This window comes from Pleurodeles waltl, chromosome 3_1, assembly GCF_031143425.1.
Source record: "Pleurodeles waltl isolate 20211129_DDA chromosome 3_1, aPleWal1.hap1.20221129, whole genome shotgun sequence".
Taxonomy (NCBI): Eukaryota; Metazoa; Chordata; class Amphibia; order Caudata; family Salamandridae; genus Pleurodeles; species Pleurodeles waltl.
This window is the reverse complement of record NC_090440.1, coordinates 167091160-167107592: the sequence shown is the minus strand read 5'-3', so window position 1 is coordinate 167107592 and position 16433 is coordinate 167091160. Positions and strand designations below refer to the sequence as shown.

General features: G+C 42.5%; 1 protein-coding gene across 2 annotated transcripts in view; it reads left to right on the top strand.

The window, feature by feature from the left end:
- The window catches only part of RNF111 (ring finger protein 111), a 306333-nt gene extending 293416 nt beyond the window's left edge, over positions 1-12917 (top strand). For both annotated transcript variants that reach the window (XM_069222081.1, XM_069222080.1), the window contains exon 14: positions 11789-12917. In XM_069222081.1, coding sequence (XP_069078182.1) covers positions 11789-11906 — 118 coding nt within the window. In that variant the 3' untranslated portion in view covers positions 11907-12917. The remainder of the gene's footprint in view (positions 1-11788) is intronic.
- Positions 12918-16433: the final 3516 nt, after the last annotated feature.

Sequence of the window (16433 nt, the reverse complement as noted above, 5' to 3'; positions counted from 1 at the left end):
AACCAATAACCAGTGTGTAAATTTGCTTTTAAAAATGTATATCTTTGAAAACCAGGTAAGGTTTAATATTATGAGAATGCAACAGATCCAGCCGGGCCCGAATATCTTTGCACTAGTCATTCAAAGATAGATTACTGAGGTTTACTTTCTCACTATTTGAGAACATGTATTTAATAGGAATGCATTGTTTTCATCCGTGCTGTGCTTGGTATTCATTCAGTTCCCTAGTGTTGCCATTTTTCCATCCTTATTTAGTCACCAAGATAAGGCCATGGGTACTTGGTTTCATGACGTATGACTTTATTTTCAATCACTCACCTTTATTGTTACAGCTTATGAATGTAAGCCATACAACATACAGTGGCAACTGGCTCATACTTATAGGGGGGTTGGGGGGTACAATAGTAATATATATTTTTTCTACACGCCACTTACCTCGTAACGTCCTCTCGTCGGCTCTCCTCTCCTGGCTCCAACGCGTGCCGGAACCCAGAAAACTGCACAAGCCAATCCTGGCACTCCTTTCATGCTGGTAACCAGCGTGAAAGCAGCATCAGGACTGGTGGGAGGCGCTGGAGGCCTATGCTTTCTGTAACTCAGCTGTTTTAAGACAGCTGAGTTAGAGAAGTTTAAAGTGTGCATGTCCGGCTCGCCGTCACAAGACCGCCGGCCAAAAGGTTATGTGTACTATAAACAAGTGCACAGCCCCCTGCTGACACTCGGCAGCAATTGCCCCGTCCTAACAATCAGTTCAGGACGGGGTGCTGAAAAAATAAAATTGTAATAAAGAAAGTTTATTACCATTTTATTTTTTACGTTCTAGGGGCTTTTTTGCAGCCCTTGACAACACAGCAAAGATTCTATAAGGGTGCATGCATTTCAAAAACATTTACAGAAAATGAAAATAATGACAACACCAATTAAGAAATATGGGAATCATCTTAAGCTTTTTTCTCGACACTACCATAGTAATGCAATGCAATACAATGTAAGCATTTATCTTCAGTCAAGATTACAAAAGCAGCCCTGTAATATCCCTAATATGAGTAAACTATCCCCGTTGTAAAAATTAGAAATACAAATGCTTACCACTACACATAGCAGTGCTACTATACAAATAAAGTGCGAATGACGTAAACAATATAGGATAGTAAACACTGGTCTTCACCTAAAACCAATTCCAAAATCAGTCAAAATACAGCTTTCAAAAATGTCAATCTAATAAAAATCGTACTCAGTGTTAAGTGTACAGGAGACTCTAAGATGTAAAATGAGTACTGCAAGACTTACTGCCCTCGATTGTGCAGATGGGCTCTTAAGTGCTTAAACTAGGTATTATTAACTAGGGCTGTGTTCACGAACCCATCTGACTACAAAGGATGAAATTAAATTGACTCCAGGCACAACTTCTACATCATATTCCATAAATAAGAACACATTGAACTAAGAGGACCTTTTCCAGCCTTTTGTTTGGACTAGTGTGCTTAGAATTGTGAGAGAAGACGTCTGGTGGCCTTCCAAGCAATGTAACTGTGAGGCCACCTGATTAAAAATAGATTTTAAGTCCATATGAAGGCATAACTTCATTGCATCCTTGCAGTACCTTATATTATTGTTGTTGAAAAGAAGGCGAAGATACCGCCTCCTAGCCTGCAGCGAGATGATACAGTAACATGAAACGTGTAATGGTTTCTTCGCCCACTTGCTTACAGTTACAGGCTGCTGTACCTGCATCAGCTCAGTTGTTGGTATAAAACTTTACCGGCAGTGCACCTAATCTAAAGCTTGTATGCCAGTCTCTTTTTATTTCTGGAAATAACTGGGACAAGTATCGGTCATAGGCAGGAAAAGGTTGTGTGGCCTGGAAATGCATCACTGACGTGCCCCTCAGCCGTGCAGTGTTATATTCCCAAAACGTCTTGTTTATTAACTGCACACTTTTGGGGATATAGACTCAGGATCGGACCAAAACTCGGGGCAGCCAATTGATGTCAAAATACCTGCAACATGATTATACCAAGGTAATATAAGTGAATTGTTGTTTAACCAGAGCTCACACAAAAGTTTCAAATAGTTGATCAACTCTGGTTTTGTTCATATTCGAATTCAGTACAAAATTGGTTTAAGTACTTGATACAGGTCAAATGAAGCCATGTCCAGCTCCTGTCAGAGGGCAGCAATAGAAGTCTTTTAGAATGCTATTGTTTGTTAAATGTTTGATTAAGTTATAAGAAAATAGAGACTTTTCATGAACAGAGCATGCTGTTAATGACTAAAAGCTTTGCAGTCAACAAGCCTAATTCTAATTCACCCACTTTACACTGATTTTTGTGGACTCCCCGAAGATCCTTCTGTGCTGTTAAATTGAAAGTGGCAAGTGCTTAAAATAAATGGTGCTGTACCTTCAAGACTATTTATGTATAAATGCAAATAAAGGAGTATAATAATATACAGTTAAACAACCAAATATGTTCATAACATATGGGGATGGGGTGGCATGGCTTTCCAGTCATTCAGTGTAAGCATCCCGGTTTCTCCTCTGCCAGTATAAGATGACTTGTGTAATTATAGGTTCGATGGCATCTGTCGCTGTAGATACACATGTTGTGCATAGCCCGCCATCTGGTGTTGGGTCGGAGTGTTACAAGTTGTTTTTCTTCGAAGAAGTCTTTCGAGTCACGGGACCGAGGGACTCCTCCTCTTTGTCTCCATTGCGCATGGGCGTCGACTCCATCTTCGATTGTTTTCTTTCCGCCATCGGGTTCGGACGTGTTCCTTTCGCTCCGGGTTTCGGAACGGAAAGTTAGCTAAATATCGGAAAAATTACGTCGGTATTGTTGCGTTCGGGATCGGCTTAGTTAGAATCGACACCGAATCGAAGAGTGAAGAGCTCCGGTACCCTTCGGGGTAGTTTTCGATCCCCCTTCGGGGCCTGGTCGGCCCGACCGCGTGTGAAACAACGCTGATGGAACGGACCCCGTTCCGTTTCTGTCCTAAATGCCACAACAAATACCCGTATACAGACCAACATTTGGTCTGTAACCTGTGCCTGTCGCCTGAGCACATTGAAGAGACTTGCGAGGCCTGTCGTGCGTTCCGGTCCCGAAAAACACTCCGTGACCGTCGAGCCAGAAGACTGCAGATGGCGTCCACGCCGACAGCTCACCGAGAGTTCGAGGAACAAGAGGAAGAAGAAACCTTCTCGATCAATGATTCGGACTCCGAAGAATTCGACGACCAAAGAACTGTGAGTAAGACGTCGAAGCCAGCACACAAGAAAAGTGACAAGGCCCAGGGGACGCCACTGCCACCAGGCCATGGCTCGACCCATAAATTCGGTGACCGACCATCGGCACCGAAAAAGGCCGAAATGGTGCCGAGATCGTCCGACTCCGGTCGAGACACCGGCACACAGCCTTCTCGGGACCGAGAAAGTGCTGTTGAAAAACATCGACGCCGAGATATCGGAGCCGAAACTGCTCGACGCAGAGACAGCGGCACCGAGGAAGATCGATGCCGAGAGGGTTCGACTTCGAAAAAGAAGAAGGTCACTTCGGAGCCGAAAAAGAGTACAGACAGGGTTTCGGTGCAAAAACAACCCGCAACCAACCCACCTACCGGTTCCTATTCAGAGGAGCAATCACTGTCCTCTCAGATGCGAAAACATAGATTTGAGGAAGAGTTGCAATCCACCGAGGTGGACCACACTCAGAAACTTATTTTTATACAGGAAGGAACAGGGAAAATAAGCACCCTTCCCCCTATTAGGAGAAAAAGGAGACTGGAGTTTCAATCAGACCAAGCACCACAAACAAAAATGGTGAAAAAGGTAACTCCGCCACCCTCTCAAAAGGTAACTCCGCCACCCTCTCCTCCACCTGTAACTAACGTTTCACCGGCACAAACTCCATCACATTCCCCGGCTCACACCACCATGAGCCTAGGTGATCAGGACCAAGACGCTTGGGACTTATACGACGCCCCAGTGTCGGACAACAGTCCAGAGGCGTACCCTACAAAGCCCTCACCACCGGAAGATAGCACAGCATACTCACAAGTGGTGGCTAGAGCAGCAGAGTTCCACAACGTGTCCCTACACTCGGAACCAGTCGAGGATGACTTCTTATTCAACACCCTCTCCTCCACCACCCATAGCTCCTACCAAAGCCTGCCTATGCTCCCAGGAATGCTTCGGCACGCAAAGGAAATCTTCAAGGAGCCGGTCAAGAGTAGAGCAATAACACCAAGAGTGGAAAAGAAATATAAAGCACCTCCCACAGACCCTGTTTTCATCAGCTCACAGCTGCCACCAGATTCCGTCGTAGTAGGAGCAGCTCGCAAGAGAGCCAACTCCCACACATCTGGGGATGCACCGCCCCCAGATAAAGAGAGCCGCAAGTTCGATGCAGCCGGAAAGAGAGTTGCAGTACAAGCTGCAAACCAGTGGCGCATCGCTAACTCTCAAGCACTACTTGCGCGCTATGACAGAGCCCATTGGGACGAGATGCAACACCTCATTGAGCATCTACCCAAAGAGCTACAAAAGAGGGCGAAACAGGTGGTTGAGGAAGGACAGAACATATCTAATAATCAGATACGCTCCTCTATGGATGCAGCGGACACAGCTGCAAGAACAATTAACACATCTGTGACTATCAGAAGGCACGCATGGCTACGAACGTCTGGTTTTAAACCAGAGATTCAGCAGGCAGTGCTCAATATGCCATTCAATGAGAAACAACTGTTCGGACCAGAAGTGGACACGGCGATTGAAAAACTCAAAAAGGACACTGACACTGCTAAAGCCATGGGCGCACTCTACTCCCGGCAGAGCAGAGGCACTTACAGCACCTTCCGCAAAACATCCTTTAGAGGGGGGTTTCGGGGTCAAGCCACACAAGCCAGCACCTCACAGGCCACACCGTCCAGCTACCAGGGACAGTACCAAAGGGGAGGCTTTCGGGGCCAATACAGAGGACAATTCCCTAGGAATAGGGGAAAATTTCAAAGCCCCAAAACCCCTACAACCAAACAGTGACTCACATGTCACTCATCCCCTCCACACAACACCAGTGGGGGGAAGAATAGGTCAGTATTACCAAGCATGGGAGGAAATAACTACAGACACTTGGGTCTTAGCAATTATCCAACATGGTTATTGCATAGAATTTCTGCAAATCCCTCCAAACATACCACCAAAAGCACAGAATTGATCAAAACAACATTCAGACCTTCTGGAAATAGAAGTTCAAGCATTATTGCAAAAGAACGCAATAGAACTAGTACCAAAGACACAAATAAACACAGGAGTTTATTCCCTGTACTTCCTAATACCAAAAAAGGACAAAACACTGAGACCAATCCTAGACCTCAGAACACTAAACACCTACATCAAATCAGAACACTTTCACATGGTCACGCTACAAGAAGTGTTACCATTGCTAAAGCAACAGGACTACATGACAACCTTAGATCTCAAAGACGCGTATTTCCACATACCAATACATCCGTCGCACAGGAAATACCTAAGGTTCGTATTCAAGGGAATACATTACCAATTCAAAGTATTGCCCTTCGGTTTAACAACTGCACCAAGAGTCTTCACAAAGTGCCTAGCAGTAGTGGCTGCACACATCAGAAGGCAGCAAATACACGTATTCCCGTATCTAGACGACTGGCTAATCAAAACCGACTCACTGACAAGGTGCTCGCACCACACAGATCAAGTCATGCAAACCCTCTACAAACTCGGTTTCACCATCAACTATACAAAATCACACATTCTGCCGTGCAAGGTACAACAATACCTAGGTGCCACAATAGATACAACAAAGGGAATAGCCACTCCAAGTCCACAAAGGGTTCAAAATTTCCAAAAGATTATACAACGCATGTATCCAACACAAAAAATACAAGCGAAGATGATATTACAACTACTAGGCATGATGTCCTCATGCATAGCCATTGTCCCACACGCAAGGTTGCACATGCGGCCCTTACAACAGTGCCTAGCATCACAATGGTCTCAAGCACAGGGTCAGCTTCTAGATCTGGTGTTGATAGACCGCCTAACATACCTCTCGCTTCTATGGTGGAACAACATAAATTTAAACATAGGGCGGCCTTTCCAAGACCCAGTGCCACAATACGTAATAACAACAGATGCTTCCATGACAGGGTGGGGAGCACACCTCAATCACCACAGCATACAAGGACAATGGGACGTACATCAAAGAAAGCTGCATATAAATCACCTCGAACTACTAGCAGTTTTCCAAGCATTAAAAGCATTTCAACCACTCATAACTCACAAATACATTCTTGTCAAAACAGACAACATGACAACAATGTATTATCTAAACAAACAGGGGGGGGACACACTCCACACAGCTGTGCCTGCTGGCACAAAAAATATGGCAATGGGCAATTCACAACCACATTCGCCTAATAGCACAGTTTATTCCAGGGATCCAGAATCAACTTGCAGACAATCTCTCTCAAGATCACCAACAGGTCCACGAGTGGGAAATTCACCCCCAAATTCTAAACACTTACTTCAAACGTTGGGGAACACCTCAAATAGACTTATTTGCAACGAAGGAGAACGCAAAATGCCAAAACTTCGCATCCAGATACCCACACAGGCAGTCTCAAGGCAATGCCCTATGGATGAACTGGTCAGGGATATTTGCGTACGCTTTTCCCCCTCTCCCTCTCCTTCCATATCTAGTAAACAAATTGAGTCAAAACAAACTCAAACTCATACTGATAGCACCAACGTGGGCAAGGCAACCATGGTACACAACACTGCTAGACCTATCAGTAGTGCCCCACGTCAAGTTGCCCAACTGGCCAGATCTGTTAACGCAACACAACCAACAGATCAGGCATCCAAACCCAGCATCGCTGAATCTAGCAATCTGGCTCCTGAAATCCTAGAATTCGGACACTTAAACCTCACACAAGAATGTATGGAAGTCATAAAGCAAGCCAGAAGACCATCCACTAGACACTGCTATGCAAGCAAATGGAAAAGATTTGTTTGCTATTGCCATCATAATCAAATTCAACCATTACACGCATCTCCAAAAGATGTAGTGGGTTACTTACTACACTTACAAAAAACGAACCTGGCCTTCTCTTCCATTAAGATACACCTAGCAGCAATATCTGCATACCTGCAGATTACCCATTCAACTTCACTATTTAGGATACCTGTCATTAAAGCATTTATGGAAGGCCTCAAAAGAATTATACCACCAAGGACACCACCTGTTCCTTCATGGAACCTTAACATTGTCTTAACCAGACTCATGGGTCCACCCTTTGAACCTATGCACTCTTGCGAAATACAATTCCTAACCTGGAAAGTTGCATTTCTCATCGCCATCACATCTCTAAGAAGAGTAAGTGAAATTCAGGCGTTTACAATACAAGAACCTTTTATCCAACTACACAAAAATAAAGTAGTCCTAAGGACCAATCCTACATTTTTGCCAAAGGTTATTTCACCGTTCCACCTAAATCAAACAGTAGAGCTACCAGTGTTCTTCCCACAGCCAGATTCCATAGCTGAAAGGGCACTACATACATTAGACGTCAAAAGAGCACTAATGTACTACATCGACAGAACTAAAAACATCAGGAAAACTAAACTACTGTTTATTGCATTTCAAAAACCTCACGCAGGAAACCCAATCTCGAAACAGGGTATAGCCAGATGGATAGTTAAGTGCATCCAAATCTGCTACCTTAAAGCAAAAAGACAACTGCCCATTACACCAAGGGCACACTCAACCAGAAAGAAAGGCGCTACCATGGCCTTCCTAAGGAATATTCCAATGCACGAAATATGTAGGGCAGCAACATGGTCTACGCCTCACACATTTACCAAGCACTACTGTGTAGACGTGCTATCAGCACAACAAGCCACAGTAGGTCAAGCCGTACTAAGAACCTTATTTCAGACTACTTCCACTCCTACAGGCTGAGCCACCGCTTTTGGGGAGATAACTGCTTACTAGTCTATGCACAACATGTGTATCTACAGCGACAGATGCCATTGAACTGAAAATGTCACTTACCCAGTGTACATCTGTTCGTGGCATCAGTCGCTGAAGATTCACATGTGCCCACCCACCTCCCCGGGAGCCTGGAGCCGTTTGGAAGTTAGCTTCAACTTTGTACATTTGTAAATATATTAAATCTTAGTTAGGTACATACTTATTCACTCCATTGCATGGGCACTATTACTAACAAACAACTCCTACCTCACCCTCTGCGGGGAAAACAATTGAAGATGGAGTCGACGCCCATGCGCAATGCAGAAAAAGAGGAGGAGTCCCTCGGTCCCGTGACTCGAAAGACTTCTTCGAAGAAAAACAACTTGTAACACTCCGACCCAACACCAGATGGCGGGCTATGCACAACATGTGAATCTTCAGCGACTGATGCCACGAACAGATGTACACTGGGTAAGTGACATTTTCATTTTAAAGGAATATTGTGATTCACTGTAAAAAGCTAAATTAAACAAGGGATAGGAATAGCAACAATAGTTGTGAAAACAGATGATATACGCAAATAGAAATCCCCAGAGCTCTCTACAATGTGAGTATGATGGATTGCAGTGGACTGGTGTGCAAAGCAGGAGGAGCCTGTAAGCAGAGCTGGAGGTTCCATCACGAACACTGTAGAGTTTAGGAGCGTTGGTGGGATTATTACAGACTGGTTAATGAATAATGTCTTGTAAATCAGTGATATGCCCTGTAAGATATGTTTGACCGCAAAAGATCGTGCTTGTACCAGAAGCTTACTTGCTTTATTGTGTTTCGATTAAACCAATAAAGTTGATCTATACATTTAAAAAAAAAAACTAAATAAAAATACATGATCCTGAAATATAAAATTGAGGCTATGTTTAAATGCACTCATTCTTGCAGTCTTAGCACCTCGTGTTGATTAAATTCATAGCTTTCGAATCTAGGAAGGGTAAGCATGCTGGAAATCTGTTGTTCACAGATTAGTAAGTTTCCCTTGTCCTGAAGAGTGTCTTTTTCAGTATGAAAAATGTGAATATTCCCTGCTGGTTTATTATTCCCAAGTAGAAAATATAAAAATGGTGCAGAATACTAAATGACCATTTTCTGATAAGGACTTCTAACTGTAGATGCCTCACCTAAGAATATTCCCCAGGTGTTCGACTGGATCTGGAAAATCTTGAGCAGTATCTCTGCGTGCTGGTAGGTGGCATAATTCAAAACCCCCCTCACCCGATCCCTCAAACCCACCCCAACCCCTTTTCTACTGCATCAGAAGTGACATTGCGGTGCCTATATAGGTGCCACCCTGGCACACTGACATCAGTTCCTTTTGTTCTGTACCAAGTGAACAGTGCAGATCTGAATAGCTACCTTTGTCATTTTTTGGCCAATTATTTTTCTTACTTTTTGTTGACATTAAGCTTTGCTCCCAGTGTGCTACTACATGTCACCTGCAAAAGCTTCGGAGTTCAAGCCAGGCAGATGTTGGTGTTCGATTCACCTCTTGGTTTGTCTCCAGTGCCTGTTGTCTGGACAGAGTCCCAAAGCCTGCGCCGAGTGGACTAACTTAGGCCGTCGACTTGCAGATCACAAACAGTGTCTACATCTGGAAGGTGGTGCAAGCTCTCTTCCGAGACATGGGAGAGCCTTGGCTCGATCTATTCATCAAATGACAGCACTTCTGCACACTGGAGTTCCCAAAGTGGCACTCGCCCAGAGACTCGTTTCGCCGCAAGTGGATCTTGGGGCTTGTGTATACCTTTCCACCAACACTTCTCCTGCCTATAGTACTGAAGAAGATCAGGAACAACTAGGCCCAAGTCATCATGGTGACTCAAGATTGGGCACAGAATATATGAAACTGCCTCCAGTCAGACTGACCCTTTCGGAAACTCTCCTGTCGCAGCAACAGTGCAGGGTCCTACACCTGAGCCTGCACATGCTCCACATTCATGCATAGAGATTGAGTGGTGACAGTTGAGGTTTTTCGATCCCCCTCCCCAAGACATCCTTCCACTAAACCTTTCTATGACTGCCATTGAGATGTGTATGACTTAGTTCCTTCTGCCATGTGGACCCTCTTTCTGCACCTCGTACAAAGGTTTTGTTGTTTGTTCTTACTTCAGTCCAGCAAGGCCTTGCTCTCTGCACCATTAAAGGTTGTCAGCTATTTTGGTTTTCTTACAGCTGTTAGATCAACCCTCCGTGTTTGTCACCTTTGTGACTTTATTTTCTATTGTTTACAACATTTGCTCCCGCATACTCCTTTTGTGATGCCCCACTGGGACCATAATTTGGTCCTTATGTTTCTTCTGTGTTCTCTTTGAACACCAGCCTTGCTCTACTTTGCGGCTATTGACTCTGAAAACAGTGTTGCTGGTGGCCATTAGATCAGCCAGGAGGATCAGTGAGCTTCAAGCTCCGGTGGTCAACGTCTTCTCTGACAAACTGGTCCTTCGGACGCGTGCCTCATTCCTTCTGAAGTTGGTCACCCTTTTTCGCATTACTTTGCTTTCTACACTCCACCTCATCTGTCCAAGGAGAGGAGAGACCCCATTGTTCAGACCCCAAATAAACTTCATCATTCTATATAGATCGCTCCAAAGATTATCGGGTGGTCAATCAGCTCCTCATTGAGTTCACCGAAGGGAAGAAGGGGAAGGTTGTGCAGAAACAAACCATCTCCAGATGGACAGTACCCAACATAAAAATTAACTGCATAATGGCGAAGAAGCAACCATTTAAGTGCTTGCGGGCTCACTCCACCAGGCCAAAGCTGCCGTTTCTGCGTTAACTTGTGGGGTGCTTGTCCTAGACGTCTGCCAAGCTTGCCACATAGACGTTCTTCCATACGTTCATCAATCACTACTGCTTGGACACTGGCTGTTGGCACTGATGGCACTGTTCCATCCACCAGGAATGTTTAGCCTAAGTCAGTTTGCAGACCCCCCTCACGGGAGGTATTGCTAGAGTATCTATTCTAAGGTGAGGAATCTGCTGTCAGAAGTCTATCAGAACAAGTTATTTACCTTCTGTAATGCTTTTTCTGGTAAAGACTCTAACCACAGATTCCTTATCAAACCTCTCAGCTTTGCAAACTGTTCTCTTTTCCCAAAAGATCCAGTGAGACACAGCACACTGGTTAAGTAATATTGTTTTTATGTGGCTCTGCATTTTTAGCACAGAACGAAACTGATGTCAGCACGCCAGAGTGACACCTATACAGGAACTGCGACATCACTTCGCAGATGACACCGAAGCAGAGCCAATAGGCCTGCAGAGGTACTGCGCAAGATTGTACAGATATAGGGGGTTATTCTAACTTTGGAGGAGGTGTTAATCCGTCCCAAAAGTGACGGAAAAGTGACGGATTTACCACCAGCCGTATTACGAGTCCATTATATCCTATGGAACTCGTAATACGGCTGGTGGTATATCCGTCACTTTACCGTCACTTTTGGGACGGATTAACACTCCTCCAAAGTTAGAATAACCCCCATAGTCTGGTGCAAGGGGACTATTCTAAGCGGAGAAATTTGCCGTTAAAGTCTCTCCAAGAAAAAGCTTTATCGAAAGTAAGTAACTTGTTTGTTCCTACTGAATTCACATAGAATACACTGAGCAGGGCAAGAAAATGTAGACCTTTGTTACGCACTGTATTATATATTTCTGTTATCTAAGCCCTATTCTTTATCCATGTAAAGAGAATTTGAGGACTAACGTTTGTTTGTGTTTTAAAATGACAGGCGCCTCCCTTGTATGCACCTCTTCCACCAAGTATGTGTCGATCAGTGGTTGATCACAAACAAGAAGTGCCCCATTTGCAGAGTGGACATTGAGGCGCAACTGCCTACGGAAAGTTGACATCATTTTTCAGAACTCTTACATCCCTCATGCCCTACCTGCTCCTCCTGGTACTGCAGTCAACCAAAGATGGCATGACTTAACTGCGCAGATTTGGAAGCATTGAATTTTGAGTGCTGGCTCTGCTGCATAGTACAACTAATGCTATAGACCTACAGTTTGTATACAGTCAAGTTTCAATGTATTTATAAAGCTTTTTTTTTTTTTTTTTTTTTTTTTTTTAGATTTTATGTTTTTCTTTATTCATTTTATTGTAATTGTGTTTTTGGCATGCTTCCGTGTATGCGTTTCTTTGCACATATGGGCTTTGTGAACCCTAAACTTGCAGGCAAGACTAGCTTTTTTTAATAGTAACTAGAATTGATTTTTCCATAGTATCAGGCTTATTGGGAATATGATTTCATCCTTTACTAACCATGAATTCCTTAATTTAATCACTCATGTATTCTAGTTTTTAATGTATAAAGATCATCTAGAAATAAAGATATTGTGTATCAAGACATTCCTGGAATAGGAAAAGACTGGCTGCTGTATAATGAAAATATCAATTTTAAATCAGACACCATCGTTTTAATACTGGGAACAGACCTACATGCTATATGTACTTGGATAACAGAATTCATACTTCTCTCCTGCGTTTACTGGTCAGATCATGTCTCTAAGGTGTTTACAGTTTATTTTAGCACAATGCACATATATTTGAATGTCAACATTAAGACTGCTGTTCACAGATTGTAATTATCATTTTATTACATCTGAGATCTAATTCAACTTTTGCTACTGTGAAACGGCTCTAACAAACACTAATTGTTGATTTCACCTGGCTGGGTGCAGATAATAGATGAGCTATCTGCTTACACTGATATTGTAAACAGAAAATATACGATTTCAGGTTAGAATTGCAGTTCTTATTGCAGGTATCCATGCATTCATGGAACTTATAAAAGTCCCAGGATCTCGTTCCCAGGGATTTTTATTAGTTTTTAATTTAATAAACTTAGCTAAAATCCACTTGTGTCATGTTTATTTCTCTGTTTCTTGCTGTGTTAAAAATGTCCTAATGTCTTTGCTATTTGGACTATCTTTACTATTTGGGTTGTAATCTGACATTCACCAAAGTCTGTTTTTGTAATTTCATGTTTCTGATGTAGTCTGCATACATCTGGTCCTTGCCAGAAATTGTCTAGCCTTGCATTTCAAAGTTTTGATTCAATTGTTACCTGTCACCATTGTGAACTGATGATGATTGACTACACTTCTCAGCCATTATTTCAAAAGTGAATATGAAGGTTTGAATTGATATTTACCCAACTGTGAATAGTCAAGTGTGCTTTTGTGCTATGTGGCATGCGGATAATACCAGAAACGGTCAAAGTTTTAATTCAAAACTCTGTTTTGCATCATAAGTAGTTAGCTTACAGGAAAGTAGCCTTCAATGAGTTAGTTAATTTTTCACTGCTCTCTCTAATTCTTGAGTGTTCTGAATAAAAATCACCTCAAGTTAAATTGAAACATTAAATGGGAGTGAAAGCCTTGGGTAATTCATAAGTGCCTGGGCATATTTGGAGTGTGCTGCGATATAAGTACTACAGGACAGGGAGGAATGAACCGAGGCGGCTATTAGTTGAGGATATTTTAAGGAAAATCTAAGGGAAGGATTACTGTTGTGTTTATAGCTTTACGGTTAAGATCTTCAATGTGCCTGCTTCTTTTTCCAGAATGGAACGCAGGAGTAGGAATTGTGCTAGTTGCCAGTAGGAGAATGTTATGTAGGAAGCTATTCCTTTGTGGTGTTCAGATGGCTAAATACAAATTTCTGGCCTCAAATTTACAATGGGGCAATGAGTTCCTGAACACCATACACTGATCTATACAAGCAAATGTTAAGCTGCAGTTGGTTGGCTCTACGTGCAGTTATTGAAAGACATGCAATAATGTGAGCAGTAATTTTAAAATGTAATTAACAAGTTTTCTTGGACGTTTTCTGCATCCTTTTAATCTCCTAATACCCAGATACTACATGTTTTTCTTTGGGAAAGATTTCGCACCAACCTTCTACTAACCGTTTAAGCTAGCTGTGAGTGCATTGTTTCAATATGTGATCTCTCTCTCCTGAGACTGTGCCAGTGTGTGTCTATGTCTCCGGACTCCTGTGGCAAAAGTCAATGGGGTATATTCTTGGAAAGGTGTGCTGTGCGCATGACATGCCATCATTTTGATGTGTTTGCGAATGCAGGAACTACTTTGCTTTCAGTGCTTTACAAAGCAGAGTTTGAGGAATTGAAACTAGAATTCATCATCTTGTTTGGGATACGTCCAGTAGACCGTAATAGTTTCCCAACTATTTCCATAACATTTTCAAGTTGGTCTAGTGTCTTTTAGGGAAACGTTGTGCTTAAGCTCTTCACAGTGAACTAGTCCCTCTGGGCAAAGACAGAAAGCTTATTACAGTGAACATGAGTACACAAAATATTTTGTTATCCCCCCACAAACATTCTGGTCTGCAGTTATTAATCCAAATATGAAGTGGGCTGAATGAAAAGCCTACTTAAACTATATGTCTACCATTGATGAAGAAGGAAAGATGTTGCCGGAACAGAAGAAAAAGAGTTTTCTTCATTCTATCTGTCCAGAAGGGTTAAAAGTGTTGGAACAAATGTCTGAGGAGTTTAGGAGGTACGGTGATAGTATGGGGTTTTGAGAAAGCTGTTGTAGATTTTGACCATTATTTTGCACCTAATGGTTGTACAGTAATTGTGAGCTGTACTCTTTTCCAGAGGAGACAAGAACTTAATGAGCCCATAGATTAGTATGTTGTACCTTGTAGACTTGTACCCATTGATTGTAAGTCTTGGGGGTTTGCAAGAAGACCTAATCAGAGGTCAAGTTGTTATGCATGTTAGAGACCCTGCGATTCAAGAAAGGTTGTGGGTCGCCTGTGATCCTGAATTGAAAGATATTCTGGCTATAGTTAGGAAGACACATTATCTAGTAGGAGTGCCGAAGCTGTTCACACAAGTGTGAGGGAGAAGCATGAAGAAAGTGTGGGTAAGGTTAAGGGCAAGGCAACTTGTAAAAGTACTACTCCACTGAAGAATGAGGAATAAGGTGGGTTTAGGGTGTTGCCATTGTGACAGCAAGTCACATCTTTCTTAAAGTAAAACATGTCCTGCCTTAAAACAGAAATGTTCAAACTGTGGATTTGTTGGCAATTTCTCCAAAGCATAGAAAAAAAGAGAAATGTTAAGATTAAATGTGTTGATGAAGGTAGGTCTAGTGGGGAGGAAATTATACAAGCCATGTGAGTAAAGGCTCTTGGACATTTATGTTGAATATTAAAGATCACTAGGCATGTGTTTCAAATATCAATGCCCAATAGATTAAGAAAACACCTATTTGTAGTATCATGATTGGAGGTGTGAGTTAACAGATATATGCTGATTCAGGTTCCCTAAATGCTATCCTCAACAAAGATTTCTGGAAGACTAACAGCCTGATTTAGATCTTGGTGGAGGGGAATACTCTGTCACACATGTGACGGATATCCGATCCGCCGTAATACAATCCTATGATATCCTATGGAGGTTCTAATAAGGCAGAGGAGATATCTGTGATGTTTGTGACGGAGTATTCCCTCCGCCAAGATCTAAAACAGGCCCCAAATTTGTAAACCGATTGGGTCATGATTTAAATAAACCTGATATTATGACTGGGAGTTTATTCAGGTGAAATAATAGAAATTATGAGGTTCAAAACAGCTTGTTTTCAGATTCAAGAATAGCAAAGCAATAGGCAAACTGCATGTGACTAAAAAAAAAAAAAGGAGCTTCTGTGCTAGGGTGGAGTGATCTAGGAAATCTGTATATGACTTTGAACCCAAATAATCCTAAACCTGTTAAGATTTTTGATGATTGTAGGAAGTTGGCTCTGTATGCACTATTTCAAAGTAAGGAATAGTATGCACAGAGTCCAAGGGTTCCCTTTAAAGGTAAGATAGTGGCAAAAAGAGATAATACTAATGCTCTATTTTGTGGTAGTGTGGTCGAGCAGTAGGCTTATCCAAGGAGTAGTGTTAAGCATTTGTTGTATATACACAAGCAATAAATGAGGAACACACACTCAAAGACAATTCCAGGCCAATAGGTTTTTGTATAGAAAAATATCTTTTCTTAGTTTATTTTAAGAACCACAGGTTCAAATTTTACATGTAATACTTCAAATGAAAGGTATTGCAGGTAGGTACTTTAGGAACTTTGAATAATCAAAATAGCATACACAGTTTTCAAATAAATCACATATAGCTATTTTAAAACTAGACACAGTGCAATTTTCAACAGTTCCTGGGGGGAGTAAGAGTTAGTTCGTTTTTGCAGGTAAGTAAACCACCTACGGGGTTCAAGTTTGGGTCCAAGGTAGCCCACCGTTGGGGGTTCAGAGCAACCCCAAAGTTAACACACCAGCAGCTCCGGGCCGGTCAGGTGCAGAGATCAAAGTGGTGCCCAAATCGCATAGGCTTCAATGGAGAAG